The sequence below is a fragment of the Crocodylus porosus genome, unplaced genomic scaffold (genome assembly GCF_001723895.1).
Source record: "Crocodylus porosus isolate Cpor-Errol unplaced genomic scaffold, CroPor_comp1, whole genome shotgun sequence".
Taxonomy (NCBI): domain Eukaryota; kingdom Metazoa; phylum Chordata; order Crocodylia; family Crocodylidae; genus Crocodylus; species Crocodylus porosus.
In genome coordinates this window covers 92,568,554-92,581,693 of record NW_017728886.1, presented here as the reverse complement: position 1 = coordinate 92,581,693, position 13,140 = coordinate 92,568,554, and the positions used below count along the sequence as shown (strand labels likewise).

General features: G+C 43.2%; 1 protein-coding gene across 1 annotated transcript in view; it reads right to left on the bottom strand.

The window, feature by feature from the left end:
- Positions 1 to 321: 321 nt before the first annotated feature.
- The window catches only part of VOPP1 (vesicular, overexpressed in cancer, prosurvival protein 1), a 110,012-nt gene continuing 97,193 nt past the window's right edge, over positions 322 to 13,140 (bottom strand). Inside the window, exons 4-5 of the mRNA XM_019539275.1 lie at positions 12,327 to 12,463; positions 322 to 4,685 (exon numbers count right to left, since the gene is read on the bottom strand). Coding sequence (XP_019394820.1) covers positions 4,504 to 4,685; positions 12,327 to 12,463 — 319 coding nt within the window. The 3' untranslated portion in view covers positions 322 to 4,503. The remainder of the gene's footprint in view (positions 4,686 to 12,326; positions 12,464 to 13,140) is intronic.

The following is a 13,140-nucleotide window of genomic DNA, read 5'->3' as shown; positions in this document are numbered from 1 at the left end:
TTGCCAATCCCTTCTTGAAGATCTCAGTGGCATCTGCACTTTGCCTTAACTAAAGTCCCTTTGTGGCTTTAGCACTGTGTTCCTTCATTTTGTATAAAATGGACACCTCACAGTTTAGCTTTCCCTTAACATAAATCCTTTTTGAGCTAGGAGAAAAGCAATACAAAGTAATTAGATGGCTAGAAATTATTCATCTTTAACCAAATGCAGCTTGAAGGAGCTTTCTAGTGAACCTGTTTTAAGGTAAAAGCCAGAGCTGTAAAAATACTGACTTCTGACCACATTTACCTCCAAATTGTTTTGGACAAAAGAAGCAAGGTACACACCCAGACCAACTTTATTTTACATACATATGAAACAGGACCCTAAAAAATGTACAGGGTTTTCTTCCCCCCCCCACTTTTATTTTATTTATTTATTTTTACTAAAAAAGAAAAAAAGTTAAAAAACTTGAAAAAGAGGAGAGGAAAAGCATGCAAGCAATCTGAAAGTAATTCATAGGGTTACTCATATAGCTGCTATGTTTTCAATTAAGTACCAAAGAACTTCACTAGAACAGGAGTTTAACTTCATTGTAAGGAGTGGTATAATCCACCAACATAAATAACGAAACAATCAATTAGATTGAAAAAAAGCAAAAAAAAAACTTTACCAGAATCTGAATTTCAATATAAAGCATAAGAGTTCACTGTAAAAGGGCTCCACCCAATGTTATCAGGAAAACATTAGCTTTCTTAAAAGACACATTAATCATGTACATACATATATTTAAAAAAATTAACACCACCTATATTCTAATACTATAGGTCCCAGTCTGATTAAAGAAAGAAGAAATTCTTGATTCATTTAAGAAAAAAATGAAGACAGTGCACACACAGCCATATAATATGGTGTAGGTAGGCAGTTTTAAAGTTAGTGTGCACACTAGTTTAGAAAATATATACAGTCATAGCGTGCAGACAGATGGGTCTTTTGAACCTGAACAAAACATAGCTAATTCCCGTCTAAAATGTCCATCGAACCTGTATTTCAAACCACAAAAGCTATATCCTTTCCCTGGTGGATGGTTAGAAAAAGCATTTTAATAGCAATAGCCTCAGAACAACATACTATTACTGCAATACTTGATAAAAACTAAACTACTTTTCTTGTACTTCCTCTCATCCTTGAGCTCAATGCAAGGGTCAATGGGTGGAATTCTCTCGTTTGTGGTATGTATGAGCCTGGACTAAACGATCTAATGGCTCCTTCTGGTTTTAAGACCTGTGAATCTCCAAGTAGCTTGACGACATGAGAGAACATCAAGTGCAAGATTCTCCCTGGAGGGGAAACCTGTAGTGATGACCTCAAATCTCCCGCTATGCTGTATACCTAGAAGTGTGTGGGGGAAAAAAAACCACATAGGTGAGGAGATCAGAACAGACAGTGGCCTTGATTCTGCAAACCTGCATGTGCATACTTATCCTTCAGCACATGGAGAATTCCACTGATGTCCTACGGCTTACAGCCAAGCACACACGAGTTTGCAAGATCACTTTTGACATCATGGCAGTGGGAATTGCTGAATGACCCAAAATGGTAATGAGATTACCAAAAGATTTAGATTCAGCTAGGTAGTTAAGATCATTTACATGGAGCTGAGAGACTTTTGCCCTTCACTATTACTCATATACAGTACCTTAAGATGATTCAGAATGTGGCACAGAAAGTTTAAATTAAGCTGGTGGGAAGGGCATGGGTGAAGGTGGCTAAGCCCATTCTCTAAATTTATGGGGGGGGAAATGATGAAAGATACTGGAATGTGACGGTTAGTTCTTAATCCACAACAGAGTCTGAAGGGATAAATGAGAGATCAGGTCAAACATCTTGGGGGAATACATAAACATCACTAGCATGATAGAAGGTGAAGAACATGTCATGTACTATGAAATTCTACAGTATTGTACAGTAAAATGGAGTACCTTCTTCCAGCCTAAGATAAGTAGATATGAGCATTGTATTCAACACTTTTAAAAGCATATGTTGAGTATGAGGACACATGGAAAGCTATGATCTGAGACTCCATGTGGTATTGACTAGAATATAAAAGGCAAGTGCAACTGCAGAGCCCTATTTTAAATTTCTTAACAGTGTAACTATACCAACTTAACTTGAGTTATTCCTGGTTGACACCAGCCTAAGTGGGCTTGGAATCATGCCCGCAGCTGTTAAAAAGACTGTAGTAAGAAAACCCTAAAAATGACCAAACTTTACTGTTAGCATTAACTTGATATTTATTGTCTTTATCCCTCTATTGATTTCTCTGTGTGAGCAAGACTAATAGTCAGATATAGAGATAAAACCCAGATCAAACAGCAGACAGACAGTACAGCTCCTGGCAGTTAGCTAATATTTATTCACTAAACAAATCTAAATATTTTCTTTGGGCCAAATCTTAATCTAATTTAAATCAAAGGCAAAACCTTTAGAGCAGGCTGAATCTAGCTGAAGTCCAACACTAAGTGATACAAAATGGATTATGGTATGTAATAAAATGTGTAATTGATTCAATTTCACTGTAGCTACACCAGGCAGATTCCCACCTTGGGTGTACATTACTGGAGGGGATCTAGAAAATATTCTCTTTCCTCTCTGTGGCCATGAACTGCTGATTCTCAATATGAGTTTTACCTGTACTAGAAGAGCTGGATATTGCTCTTTAAAGGTTGGTGCCACTTCAAAAAGTGACTACAAGCAGCACTGCAAGTTCTTTGGCAAACAACACGAAGTGTCCAAAGGAGAAGCGTAGCCAGGTTTAAGCTGCCATGTTCTCACTCAGCGATTTCTGTACCAAAGACCCTCAGATTGTAAGCGAAGTTGTTCTGATTGCCAAGCCTCAAAGTTAACTTGGGCCTTGAGAACCAAGGTGACACATGTCATCATCAGTAACAAGTGCTCTGCAGGCTGAAGAATACCCAGGATTATATTTGTGACAATGCATGTGCTTTCAGAGAAAGCTGTGAGTTACACGTGTACATCCTTATTCTTTCAGTGGCTGGCCCAGCTGCAAGAGACAAAGTTAGAAAACAATTCTATGTATGCTGGGCAAGGGGCTGAGGGAGTGGTTTAACAAGTCCAAGAGCAGTAAAAAGCAAGTCATTTTTGTCACTCATATAAGCAGATGCGACTGAATACACACACAGGCTAGAAAGCCACCATTTTTCCCCATCACCACTTTCAGAGTAGCACCACACTTTAATTGGAAATATTTGAAATAAAAAAATCACCCCCATTAACACTTCCGAGTGAAAAGGGACTACTTTGTTTGTTTAAAGCCTGGTGCAGATGCTTAGCATAATGTCCAGGGCTTTCGCTGCCAGGAGCAGCTGAATGGTCAAAGTGTCTGTGCACCAGGCTAAAAGGTTATTGCAGGTTATGCAGTTGTGACAGTGGTAAGAGAGGGTTTTGCAGAATCCATCACTAGGAGAGGACAACATTCTTGTACACACAGACACAGATACAGACATATGGTTATCTAATATGCTGAATGGTTCCAGGATACAGTCATTTCCCAGTGAAATCAATGACAAAACTCCTTTTGATTTCCAAGGGAACAAGACTGGGACCTGAGGGCCCTCCTCTGTATTTTTCCCCACATTAAACTTAGGGCAGAAACTCTTTTGTGCATCCTGATATTTCTAAGTTCTTTCTCTTACACTCTATGAAACTGTACACTGATAACACTTCCCCCACTACATTTAGATCATCAACAGTATTATACAATCCTTGGCAAACAACAACGTGTCCAAAGAAGAGGAGGAGCCAGGTTTAAGCTGCCGTATTCAGAGTCCTGTGCAGGCAGGTCAAGTCATTGCAGCCCTGCCCATTCATGGTTTCTAAGCTCCACCTTTTATAGCAATGAAGTCCAAGAAGGACAAACAAAACACATCCCCTTGACTCAACTAATCTCAATTTCTCATTCATTTGATGGCTTCCACAACAACTAGTCTCCCATTGCCACAGAACAGAGCTTTATAAGAAAGCCATGTACCATGATTGGTGGGCGGGTGGTCGTAGTCCATCTAAGTAGCTTGCACTGGCCCATTTCTCCCTTCCTCCCCCAACTCGCTGCCTCTCTCCTTTCCATTGGAATTCCACGTTCCATCAATTACTTTGGGGTTGAATAAAAAACTCAAGAGCTGCTTGCCATACTTTGCCACGCGCATTAATATACACATTTAAAAAAACAATAAATAAAGAGAAAACAAAGGATTTAAATATCTGTTTCCATTAAAAGGTTTAAAAAGACTTTACTCTTGAATTGAAGACAAAAGGAAAATCCACCCCCTATTGGGAAAAAAAAGAAAGAAAAAAAAAAATCACCCCTTGCAAGTAACATTAATGGGAAAGGAGGGGGAGATTACAGAACCAGCAAGTGTTCAAAAGGGCTGAAAGCCCTCCACCCCTGTCACTTTGCAATGGCACCTTCTTCCTACAGAGTTAGGTTACATAGCAGCAGAGTTGTTACGTGGAAGATTTCACCACTTGCTCATATGGGGGTGGTGGTGTGTTGCAGTAGGAAGGTGGAGGTGGGTAAACTGGGTTTCCCTGTGGGGAGTTGGGCTGGACGTGGAAGGCCATGGCCATGGGATTCATCACAGGTCCTCCTGGATCGGTGTAATATGGCACCCCAGGTTGCGGTGCACCTGAAAGAAAAGAGAAAGAAGGCACACTGATTGGCAAGTTGGAAAAATTGGGATTATTTAGTGGGGGAAAGAGAAGACAGTCTTTAAAAAAATTGAAAAGGTCTGCTATAAAGTGGATGGCAATCCATTGTTCTGTGTGTCCACAGGAGACAGGACAAGAATCAATGGGCTTGAGCTGCAACAAGGGAAATTGAGGTTAGATATTGGGAAGAACTTTATAACTATGAAGGTGATTAAGCACTCAGGCACCCAAATCCTTTTGTGGACCTAACCTTGAATGCTTGTATCATCCCTCATACCGAGGCACGTTAAGGAGGTAACAAAGAAAATTCAGTTTTTGCTAGGGGGAAGAGAGGTGGAGTCAGGAAGGAAAAAATATTATTTACAACCTTTCCTTCTTCAATGAATAACAGGGTAGGGATGTGGAGTTCAGGGTAAGTTTTCCATGGGAGGAGAGGAAAGACAGGACCGGACAAGACTCATGGCAGGCAAGAGTCCCAAAGCCAGGCCTTCCTCTGCAATGACTTCACTGCCACAGGAACATCCCTCTCTGCTAGCCCAGTGCTTTACAGCAAGCTTAGTTCTCTAGAGAAGGAGCCAGGGACGTCGTATTAGCCACAGAAGAAAACTGGTCTGTTTTCCAAAGTACTAGAGACCAACAAAGGAGGAAGCCCTCTTTACAACGAGGCTGCTAGCGCGGTCACACTGTCAGGGTCATGGAAATTCACACCATAATACAGGGGCTGTCAACTAGGGGTATGCATACCCCCAGGGGTACCTGGGAAGGCCCTAGGGGGTGTGTGTGGGTGGGAGGGGACAGAGCACCTCCACCCACCACCCTGGGCTGCCACCTCCCAGGAGCAGGGCTGGGGGGAGGTGAAGGCAGCAGCACCCCTCTGCGGGCCACACAGGTGCTACCCAGCTGGCCAGATGTTGGGGGTGAGAGAGTGGGAATGTTTGCATGTGGCAGCCACCTCTACCCTCAGACTGTGTACCCCGCCCCCCCGCTCCACATCCAGCCACCAGGGGTACACTTATTAAAAAGGTTGAAAACCCCTGCCATAATAAAATGCAGACATTTTACTGCTCTGAGGCCTTTTTCTGTCTGGATCTGTGGATGAGAACAAGAACATCAAGGCCATTTTTTCAAAAGGAAGGGTCAAATCTACCACAATACAAGCATGCCCAGAGTCTACTGATATTGAGCGTGTGTCTGCATGCTGGCATTTGTGTGCAGGATGAGGGGGGCAGTACAGGCATGTGCACATTGCTCTAGGTACATGGGCAATTCTTCCCAGGCAGTTGGGTTCTGCAGGGCCTAGTCATTACACCCAGAAAAACTCAACAGGCCTCACCTAGGGCCTTATCCAATTCTGACTTTGTTCTGCAGCCTAGAAGGACAAAAGGTAAAGGATGGGAAGGTTGCTGCTTGTTTTTTTATACTTATTTTGCACCCCACAGGGCGATTCCAGAATTACACACAAGGAATCTTTGGCTTTTTTTCCCCCCTTATAAGTTTCTCTGTTAATTAAGATCTTCATTCAGAGTCTTTCCAGATGCATAAAGCACTGCCTGTTATTTTATAATGAACTACAGTACTCTTCTGTTGTTGCATTGGCTGTGCTCTAATGGTCCTAGCTTTTTACCCTAGCATGTGATAGGATGATTTTGGTGTTTCATATAGTGTTCCCTACAGGTATGGGTGAGGGTTTGAATAAGTGATTTTGAGGAAACCTTCCGTTAACAACAACCTGTAAATGTCCAGAAGACTCGTTCCAATCATATATTCTTATAATATACTGAACATTTTTGTACATTTGGGTGTGCCCCAAGCCATCGGTCTCACTCTAAGACAGGTCTCACCTCTTAGAGATAGGTTGAGCAGAACTAACTGGAGTTGGGCTGAATCACATACTTTAGTCAATAAAGTCTACTTAATATAGTGGGACAGGATCTCTTAGCACAGAATAAGATTAAGAAATGTCACATTCTCTGAGCACTAAATTCATTTCATGACAATGCTGAAATCTAATTCCACAGAGCCACAGGAAAGTTGTAATCAAAAGGAAATTCCCTGTCCCCCATGTGATGCCAAGGAAATCAGAGAGAGCTTCCATTAAGAAGGATGGGAGATGTCCTCCTCACTCTTTAGATAGCATAATGCTCAGTGAAATCCCAGATCACATGGTTTCAGTAATTAAAGTCAGGCTGTCTGGTAATGTCACAAGGTTTATCTTGGTGAATACACAAATATTTTTTTCATGGCAAGACAGAGTTAACATATTATGCTTGTCAAACAACAGTCTTTTATTTGGGGGCTGGCTCCCCAATCCTCCTCTGAAGAGAACAGACCCAAAAAGGGCTGTCCTGTAGATGACCAGTTTCCATATTTCAGTTGTTACTGGACTCAGTGTTACTACAGAAGTAGCATTACTGCAGTGTTACCCAGACGCACTGAATCTTTAAACATTCCTCAATCCTCTCTCAGGCTCAGAAAACCTATAGATATATACATCCATGGAGCTTGTAGTTGTTCAATAGGGTGTTTTGGCCTGTTAACAGAATAAGCAGAATAGAATAACAGGCCGACGAACATAAGGAAAAGCAGATTGGGAGGACAGAACCTTCTCTTAGGTCCACCCCTAAGAAAGGAACCCTTTCAAATAATTTCCCTACTTCCTATACCTGGTCAGCAGGAGCTCTCCATCTTGCTTCAGCTCAATGTAGTTAATTTTCTCATTACAGAATGGAATCATGGAGACCAGATTGGGAACTGAATCCAAATCAGTGCAGGTACATCTGCATCTACATGTCCTATCAAGCTAGGATTCCTGAAGCATTTTGTCAAAAATCTTGTGTATTTCTGAATTATAGCTCTGGGTGCAGATACATACCATGATTACTACTCAATAGTTTAGCTTGGCTTTTAATCTTTAATAAATTTACTCCAGAGTTAAAAAAAACAGTTATTCCAAGCTACCCGCCCACAGAAAGTGCTATTGCAACAAGTAGCCAGTAGATGTCAGGGAGTCTACTTCATTGAGCATACTTTAGTATGACTTTGAGTAAGAGGATACACAACTTACCCTAGTGTGCATCGTTAGTCCTCATTTTCCAGGCAGTAACTTTACCTCAGAGAAAAGTGACTTACACTGGTTTAAGACTGTGCATCATGTGACCACTCTGTGTAATCTGTTTACACTACAGTAACCATGTTGCGTACTGTGGATACTGGAGTGTATCCACACTCACGGATTCAACAGAAACCCAGGAACAGGAATGGCAGAGTGCATTACACACTGCTGTCAGGAAAATCAATCATTAATGTTAAGATGCCTAGGGTTATCTTTAATGTAGGTGTGGGAGTGTGGAAATAAATTGTGTATAAATCAGTGATGCATGTTTCAGGTTCAATAAACCCAACAGCAAAATCAAGGCTGGATCCTGACCTTGCAGGATCACCCCATAGGACAAAGTCCACACCACGTCTGTCAGATACAGGGGCACAGCCACAACTTACATTCCACCCTCTCTCACCCTAAGCAGACCAAATCCCAGAAGTGAGACAATGCAGCTGCAAACATCCCACAAGTGTTTACTGTTCAGTATATTGGAAATAGTAAAAAACCATTCAGCTTTGAGATGCCAAGAAGCTCCAGATGCCATAAGACTCAAGGGACGCATTTACATGAGAAGCTTTACTGCTCAGTAGAACAACTACTGCACAGTAAGTGTCACCATCTACATGTGCAGATCCTTACTGTGTAGTAATATGCTCTACTCAGCAGTTAATCTGCTACCTGCAAATGCAAGTAGCAAATTAACTGCCACGTAATTACTGTGCAGTAAGGTATGTATAAATGGCTGACCAGGAGCATGCTTGCTTCCAGTCAGCTGGGCAGCAAGGGGCAGGAGATTATTCCCTGCCCCCAGGAGCTGCCTGCGGCCAGGGCAGGCTCCACCACCAGAGCCCATGCGTGGACACTGTCCCCCTGCCCTGGAAGCAGGGAGCTCCCAGCCCCTGCTTCTCAAATCGCCATCTCCCAGTCCCCCCTCCACAACTGCAATCGCAAAGTGGGGGCTGGAAGCTCTCTGCACAGGGAGAGTTCCCCACCCAGCCTGGAGCTGACTGAGACCTGCCCCAGACCAGGACAGTTCCCGGCCAGCCCCAGACTGCACAGGAAGGTCTGCATGTGCAGCTTGGAGCTGGCTAGTGACTGTCACCCCCACAGCCTGGGAACTGTCCCAGTCAGAGGCAGGTCCCAGCCCCATGTCCCAATCACACAATCAAGGCACAGGGCTTGGAAAAAGCTGCAAGGAGGGGGTAGGTCCCTGCCCCCTGTACTGATTCACCAGTGTCCTTTCCAAGCCCCCTGCCACCGATCATGGAGCCAGGGCTGGGAGCTCCCTGCTGCTGGGGCACAGGGACATTCTCCCAGCCCAGATTCCGTCACTGGAGCCTGTTCCAGCAGCACGCAGGTCCCGGGGGCAGGGAGCAATTTCCCAGCCCCTTGATGCAGCGGAGCTCCCTGCCAGCCCCTGGGCTAGCACCCAGGGATAGCTTAGAGCTCCCCCTGGCTGCTGCAGAGTGGGCAAGATCAGACTACTGCCAGAAACAGCAAATCTGCTCCTAAATGGATATACGTGTAGATGCCTGCATACGGTGGATTTACTCCAGCGTAAATTGCTCTGCAATAAACCCATCCAGGAGCATTTGCATGTGTAGATGTGCCCGAGGAGAACTGTGCTCAGCCTTGTAGGCCTTGCACATGCTTTAAAAGGACAGGCCTGATCAGAAACATAGAAGAATACAGAAAGAGTAAGATGGAAGGAGTGGAGAACGAGGCTCTACACCAGTGAGTCTCAAGCAGGGTGCCCTGGAGTCCTGTGACAGCCTTTGAAGGGAGGTGCCAGGGGGTAGGAAACAAGTGCAGGCTTTTCCCTTCCAGCCATTACTCCCCCTCTCCCATTCACAGAATCATAGAAAATTAGAGTTGGAAGGCGTCTCAGGAGGTCATCTAGTGTTTCCAACCCCCTGCTCAAAGCAGAACCATCCCCAACTAGATCATCCCAGCCAAAGATTTGTCTAGCTAGGTCTTGAAAATCTCTGAAGACAGAGTTTCCATCATCTCTCTGGGTAACCTGTTCCATCCTCATTCACTGCATTACAGGCTCTCAAATGAATTTATTTTTGAAATGGGGTGCTGCTCAGTTCACAAAGGTTATGGAGGGATTCCTCAAGTCTAAAAAACATTGAGAATTACTACTTCGAAGGGCACTCTTGAAAGCATTAGAAAATTACCTCCGATTAATTTAGGAGTAACTTTGCCACTGCTTGGGTGAGACTGATTCATATGTTCGTAGATTTTTTTTAAAAACAGGAAAACTTGACTTGCCATGAATCAATCTGTTCACATGTCCATCTTAATCTTGGCTCACGAAAGACACTGAATAAGGGCTTACCCAAGCTAAGGACCCGACACAAAGCCCACTGACTTGAGTGGGCTCGGAATTCTGTCCAAAAAACTTTTAAAAAACACTTTTAAAATCAGGTTTCATAGATAGGAAATTAAAAGACTTAGCTGAACTAGTTACTTTATATTTACATGCGACTTCTGCCCTCTGGAGTGCAACTGAAAACCAACGCTCTGTTCTAAAACTGAATATGGTATTTGCCAGTCCAGCCATAAAACATCCCTTGTTTATATAACCCCAGGGTTATTTTTGAGGCTTAAAACTTTTTTAGGTTTTTTCCTATTCTGAAAGCAACTAATTTCATGAAAGCATGTGAAAAAACTTTCAAAACCCCCCATAAAAGCAAAAGTATACATGATCTCAATGTAAATGGAAATTTCCTAGGGATTCAACCTTAAAAAAAATAAAAATAAGCTAAAAGAGAAATATAAAGTCAGATGATGTGCATGTGAGATCCAGTTACATCAGCCCACAGGCACCAACTTTTATTTTTGGCACTGGGGGGGGCGGGGCAGAGATGATGATGATGGACACGTGGAAAATTTTATGCAGTTCAGGGGACAGTCCTTTTTCCAAGGTGGGCCCCACATACTTGGCACCTCTGGATTAGACCTTGAGCTGAAAAAGTGCATGTGCATGCACATATAAGGATGCAGCTAATAGAATGGGGGTGTTTTCAGAACTTGCAGACCGTGTCTAGTTGCAACAGATCAGGAAATCAGAATGCAAGCTCTCTCTACACCGTGCTATTCCTGACAAGAGCTATTCAGGATATATTCAATGACATCTCTTGTTTTCATTGTATAGGATGGTTGGGATGCAAATGATCTTGGCTCAGCCAGGGGTTTGGACTAGATGGCCTATAGAAGACCCTTCCAGTCCTGCTTCTCTATGTTTCTATTATTTTAATACAAAGTTTTGTGGCAGCTGAATTGTTTCACAGAGATGGATCAATTCACTGAGGTTTTCAACAGGAACGTTTTTGAGGTCCATGGTGAACCCAAACAAAAAACCTGAGTGTTTTGTTTCAAAAAGACATTTTGGCATAATCCTACTTCCAAAAGGGTTTGGTGCCGTTTCAACATGGAACTAAAACAGATTTCAAAATCCGCAAAGTTGCTGTGAAATAAAATTGCCATCTTCCTGCCAGAATGAGTGCACCAGAAGGCTTCAGCACAGAGGTAGTGTCAGGCTCTCTACAAGACATGTGTAGATGTCCTAGATATGAAGCAGACATGTGCAATGAGCACAGCATTGCTAGAAGGGTTTCAGGTTGTGGTTGCTATGGTGCACAGGTATGTTAGGGTATTATGCCTTGGTATGCCTTTAGAGGCAGATGCTACCCTGCCATCTGTGCTGCAGAAGGTCTTGCAATCATGAAGCTGGCTTCAAGAGACCTCACAGGATGACCACACTCTGCTTGTGGCTGAGCCCAGTTCCTCGGGGCTCTCTGGGTTGGACTGTTTAGGGAATGGGTAAACTGGAGGAAAATCTGGGCCAGAAAAGCCCCAGATCTCCTCCAGATCTCCTCCTCAAAAGTAATTGCTTGCAAATGAGAAAATGATCAAATTAATCTGGAAAGACGGGGCATTTCCCATATTTTACAGAAATTCAATGAAGGGCAAACTAAAATGTGATTTTTTTGTAGGGAGAGAGAGGGGTTGAGCACAAGACAAATGGGAAAACAATCCACTATTGCTGAAAGAAAATTGTTTGGTTATTTCTTTCACAAAGAAGTTATTTTCCAATGCCCTGTACAAACCATCTGGAACTTGTTACTTGTGTAAGAAAAGAATCTCATGATTATACCGTGGCCCATTATTCTGTACATGCTGCAATGGCATAGTTGCCTTATCTGGTTTATACTCATGAAAATAATAATAATAAGTTATTGAAAAGAAGAGGGGGAAGAAGGTTAAATATGAAAAAAAAATCCTTTCATAAGAATATTTTCCTTCTAGAGCTCAATAGCATGAGTAACCACTGAATTCAGCAATGTGTCTGAAAGCAATATCTGAACCTATATCCTGTGTGGCGAATTACATTAGTGTTGCATCTGCCCTCAGCCAACAGTTCTTCAATATTACAAACATGTGATTTTTTGTTTTATCCCTCTGCATATTTAAGAAATCAGACAGGCAAGTACGAAGACAGTATGTCTCTAACCTGAGGAAGTGTTGGCTGGTTGTCTGGTATAAGACACATTAAAGGTCGGTTCTTCTACTAGTGGGGGAGGATACATCCTCCTTCGGATGAAGAAGCCAGCTCCACAGCAGAAAAGAACTCCCATCATCAGAAGGAACCTGAGAAAAAGAGACACAGAAAGTCACAGTGCAGATGGGACTAAGTACACTATTTAGAGAATACAGCTGGAGCTGTTCAATAAGAGAAACCTGGGTTATCATCATGAGTGCCTGCATGCATTTATTCAGATTGCCTACAAATATTACCTTTTAAGAGCAGGAGTATGCTATTCAAGATATCTGCATATTTCATAGACATTAGGGCTGGAAGGGACCTCGGAAGATCATCGAGTCCAGCACCCCCACCCAAAGGGCAGGAAGTCAGCTGGGGTCATAGGATCCCAGCGAGATAAGCATCCAATTTACTCTTGAAGGTGTTCAACGTAGGTGCTTGAACTACCTCCGATGGCAGGCTGTTCCAGACCTTGGGGGCTCGGACAGTAAAGAAATTCTTCCTTATGTTCAGCCTGAAATGGTCTCACAGTAGTTTATGACCCTTTGACCTCGTCATCCCTTGGGGCGCTCTGGTGAACAAACGTTCCCCCAGATCCTGGTGGTCATCCCTGATAAACATAGGTGGCCATCAGATCACGCCTCAGCCTGCGCTTTTCCAGGCTAGAGAGTCCCACGGCTCTCAGCCTGTCATCATAAGGTCCGTTTTCCTGACCTCTGATCATGCGCGTGGCTCTCCTCTGGACTCTCTCAAGCTTCTCCACATCCTTTTTGAATTGTGGAGC